This window comes from Amphimedon queenslandica, unplaced genomic scaffold, assembly GCF_000090795.2.
Source record: "Amphimedon queenslandica unplaced genomic scaffold, v1.1 AMPQUscaffold_11570, whole genome shotgun sequence".
Classification (NCBI taxonomy): Eukaryota; Metazoa; Porifera; class Demospongiae; order Haplosclerida; family Niphatidae; genus Amphimedon; species Amphimedon queenslandica.
The window spans coordinates 5,996-10,340 of record NW_003548188.1 but is presented as its reverse complement, the minus strand read 5'-3'; the positions used below and the strand labels follow the sequence as shown (position 1 = coordinate 10,340).

General features: G+C 36.7%; 1 protein-coding gene across 2 annotated transcripts; it reads right to left on the bottom strand.

Moving 5' to 3' along the window:
- Positions 1–1,116: 1,116 nt before the first annotated feature.
- On the bottom strand, positions 1,117–4,335 carry LOC109589179 (uncharacterized). 2 transcript variants are annotated; one of them, XM_020005304.1, is made up of 3 exons: positions 3,456–4,335; positions 2,648–3,397; positions 1,117–2,058 (listed from the first exon to the last, which is right to left on the bottom strand). In XM_020005304.1, the coding sequence occupies exons 2-3, from the start codon at positions 2,936–2,938 to the stop codon at positions 1,153–1,155; spliced, it is 1,197 nt and encodes a 398-aa protein (XP_019860863.1). In that variant the 5' UTR covers positions 2,939–3,397; positions 3,456–4,335; the 3' UTR covers positions 1,117–1,152. The 2 variants fall into 2 exon arrangements, with proteins under 2 accessions (XP_019860863.1, XP_019860862.1); XM_020005303.1 differs by having other exon boundaries at positions 2,648–4,335.
- Positions 4,336–4,345: the final 10 nt, after the last annotated feature.

Here is a 4,345-nt window from a genome sequence, read left to right as displayed (position 1 = left end):
CTTACATAGTTAATAGAGGATGTGGTTGTCCTGCAGATCTAACCTACATAAATGTTCCTTGATTTCATCAGCACAAGAAGAAGTAAATAAGTATAATTAAATCTCTTTCCAGTCTTGATATCATCAACTGTCAAACCCATTGGTGCTGCAAATACTTCACATATCTCTGTACGAATCTCATCTTCATTCATATCTGACGTTAACTCAACTTTTCCTACTAGCCCAGCTTTGCCAAGTGCTTCCCGTCTAGTAGAACGTGGAATGCTAATACTACCACTTTCAGTTTTAAATTCTTCTGGTAATAGGATAATGTCTCGAATATATGTCGTTGACTTGCTAGGTGCTGGCTTCTTCTTCTTCTAAAAACTTGAACGCGGGCTCTGGCTAAATAAAGATGGTGGTGCTAATTTGGTTTTTTTCATGTTGTGACACGAGGCTCTTTGGTATTCTGTATTATTCCTTGTAAGAGTACTACTGTGACCACTACCAGAAGGCATTTCTCCTGAGCGAGGTCCCGAGAATGGTGGCTGAGATGCAGGAGGTGTGGACTGCTCAAACGAATTCCTCACAGCATTCACAAGGGCACCAGCAAGAGCATCTACTGCTGACTGTTGAGTCAAATCACCAAAGTTGGCCATTTTAACAAACAAAACAAACTCAAGAGAGCGAAAGTCTCAAAGACGAACTGATGAAACTCAAACTAAGAACAGATCGGCATGGACTATAGTGAGCACGTGCTCCTGGTAACTGGCCGGTTTAGTCTGGTGGTTGATGCTTCTACCACGCCCACTGGTTCTTATCATTTTACGCCCACTCAGGCTGGGCAATGCTGAGTATTTTAACCAACTCAGGCAGTTCTCTACAACACAATTCACCAACTTCGCCATAAACAGCTAACACGTACCATTTTAGCAAAATTGAAAGTTAATTGCAAGTGGAAATAATATTGGTTCATTTGATTTTTTCGTTATGCTTTTCTGCTTGCAACTTATCTACCATTAATGCTTAAACATTGGTGCAAAAGCCCCAGCTCTAGCTTGCAGAGTACTCAGAAATGCCTGAGTTGACGTTAAATCTTGCAATTTTGCCACGGGCTCATTATTGTAATGCAATTCATAGTAAAAAGTTTTAAGTACTTAATTATGTCTAATATCACAATAAATTATCACTTTGCATCAAAGTAAACAAAAGAGCAACAGTATTAACAAAAATTTGCTGTCCATTATCATTAAAATGATCTAAAGGGTTGATGTTAGATTGCAGTAGGCTCAAACTATTTTCGCTAAGTTGTACCAGATTTGTAGGAACAACAACAGTATCCATATCCTGATTATCCTCACCGTCATTAATCTCTTCATTTTCCTCTTCTTCACGACCATAAACTGAAGGGTCAACTGTTTCATCGAATAAAGAACTACCTTGGGAATAACTATGATATAACTGAAGTGGAGACTTGTTATTTTCGGTTGATAAAGGGTGCGAGTTCCAAGCTTCTTGAAATAATTTCAATGACTTATTAATTCTAGGTATAAATACGTAATGCAATGCAAAAATGTCTGCTTCATTTTCACAGTCAAGTATACCTCTTTCTTCTAAGTCATGAAAAACTGCTTTATATGTAGAGAGAACTGATGAGTGAACATCCCTCCACAACCTTTCAATCCTGCTATTATGTACACTTGATCCAGCAATGAATGAACCTCTGCCTTGCCCTCTAATTTCCTCTATATGCTGCCAAACTCGAACATTTTCACCACCATAGTCAGTACGAACCCTTAATGGAAGACCGTATTCAGCTGATGCATTAATAAAACACTCAAGAACAGTGTCAGATCTATTGTTGTTTGAGCACTTTAAAAAAGTAATCAAGTGGGTAAAGCCATCTACACAGCCATGGACAACTAATCGCCATTTAATCAGCTTGTGATTACTGTCTAGGTGCCACAAGGCATTAGGACCTGAAACACTGTATGTTCGACAGTGAATCGAGTGAGCAATGGTATGCCTTCCTCGGACTCTATATATTGCTTCTCTCATGCAAGCTCTTTGTATAAGTACCTATAGAAATATAAAATGACATACCATAAAATGGAATCTTAGCCTGAAACTAAAAGCCCACATCTAACATTAATTGTTAATGAAATAAAATCATGCAGGCCACCCCAATTAGATTCATACTTACAGGCCTAATACAGATCAGTACGGTTTGATATAAAATTATAAATCAATCATTCACTAAATTCAATTCAGTTTCACCTGACCTATTGATTTTTTGTTATAACTTTTGATTAACATAGAATTTAGAAATTTTGTTTGCACCATTAGAATCGCTAGGTTCTTCCCGTCCTTTAGATAAAAAGATTGGGTCAAAATGATAAGGCCTTAGCCTTTTTGGATGTCCCTGTATAAACTCAATGACATGCCTTTGACCGCAATTATGCAGCTAGAACAGCCAGAATAAATTCAGCTGCTACTTATCTGCATCCCTTCCGTGCAACAAAAACAATTCCAAAACCACCACAAATATGTAAAGAATGCGGATGTGATGTAGTATTTATTAATTGAAAAAAGCCAGGGGTCAGTGAATGGACTTTAATTATGTCAAACACTACTAAATCTAATTGGAGCCTGTATCACTGAAACTAACCTTCTGCGAATGTAAATGGCCCCTGATCATTGCCTCTCCATAGTGTGGAAATTGCTGTAGTACCTCTGATATTAAAGCGTCTAGATCTGCATCAGATATCTCAGTAAATGACTTCATTCCCCACTCTTTTGACCTTCTCTGAATGGTTTTAGAAGAAACGCCAAGTAGGTTTCCAATATCTTCCCACGTAAACTTTAAGGACCTTAAGTGTTCCATCCTCTCTCTATCAATATGCACTTTTGGCCTGCCTTTAGCTGGGCCAGATTCTTCCGTGGAGTCAATACTCGCCATTGTGGTATATAATGGGTTTATTATTATTATTGTTATTATTATTATTATTATTATTATTATTATGACTTCAACACACAGGACAAAAAGTAAGGATTAGTAAAATAAGAGATAGGACAGGATAGAAGTGTTGAAGGACTGGCTCCAATTACTGAAGCAACCTTTATAATAGAGTAAGACTGACAAAAGAATGATAGAAACAAAATTTAAGTACGTGAACAAGAACTGCAAGGACACAATTAGCCATATTGGTCTTTCAATTTTCTTTAGCCTTTTTTTAATTTTCTGTGGCTTCACCAGCTCTAAAAAAGGCATAAAAAGCTATAGTGAACTAAAAGAAAATTGAAAGACCAAAAGACCTCACCAAGCTCTTAACGCCAACTCAGGCAGGTATCTTCCACGCTAGAACTTAAGTTTTCTCCATCATAATTCCCCAATTTCACAATAAACCACCCTGTATGGCTAATAGATATTGTTTAAGCAAAAATAAAAATTAATTGCAAGTGGACATAACAAAAACCTTCTCAGATGCAGGATTATCTGTATCAGTGATCGATACTACCAGAGTCAGATTCAAGTAGTTCTTCTGCCATGTCTGCCTGAGATTCTGCCATATTCTTTTGCAAACATGTGCTACGAGTGGGCGTGGCTAAAGTATACGACGAAATAATCGATTTCTTCATCTCCTTGCTGCTAGTAGCCTCGTGTATGTACAGGTATGTATTAAAAGTGTTTATTTTCATATAAATATGTGTGTATCGAGTATACACGTGCAATCTCTGCAAGCCACAGACTCTTGTATCAAAGAAAGAGGACAATGATCCAGTTGGAGAATTATTAATTTTAGTTAGCAGCTAAAATTGGAGTGGTAAAGACAACACCGACCATTATTTGTTGTATGGGAATAGGTAATGGTGTTGGTTTGAATTTATGTGACACTGTACTTCATACCTGTACTCTGATTTTCTCTTTTTTTGTCTGGTGTCCTTTCTGTCTTTAATTCCATCTACTTGCATGATAATTGGTGGCATTCACACATTTAGTCTGTAACAGGCTGAGCATGTAAATTAAGGGACCAAATTCATTCTATTCAAGTACTTAAAAAGAAACTCAGAACACAAAGTAACAATTGTATTGTGAAGTGATTATTAATGCTCATCAAAAGAACTCAAACTCTCAGAACTTCTCAAAAATCACACTTATATATATTTATATCCTAATAAAGCCAATCATGAAAGTGACCGACACTAGTATATAAGTGATAAAGCAACAGGAAGCTGTATATAGTACTTTGATGTTTGATACACCTGTCTGTGGTTTTATTCATGAATTCGATTAAGTACAAGCAAAAAAACTGATTAAATAAAGGAGATTAAATAAGTGATACATAACATGAGTAAATTGTCTGTT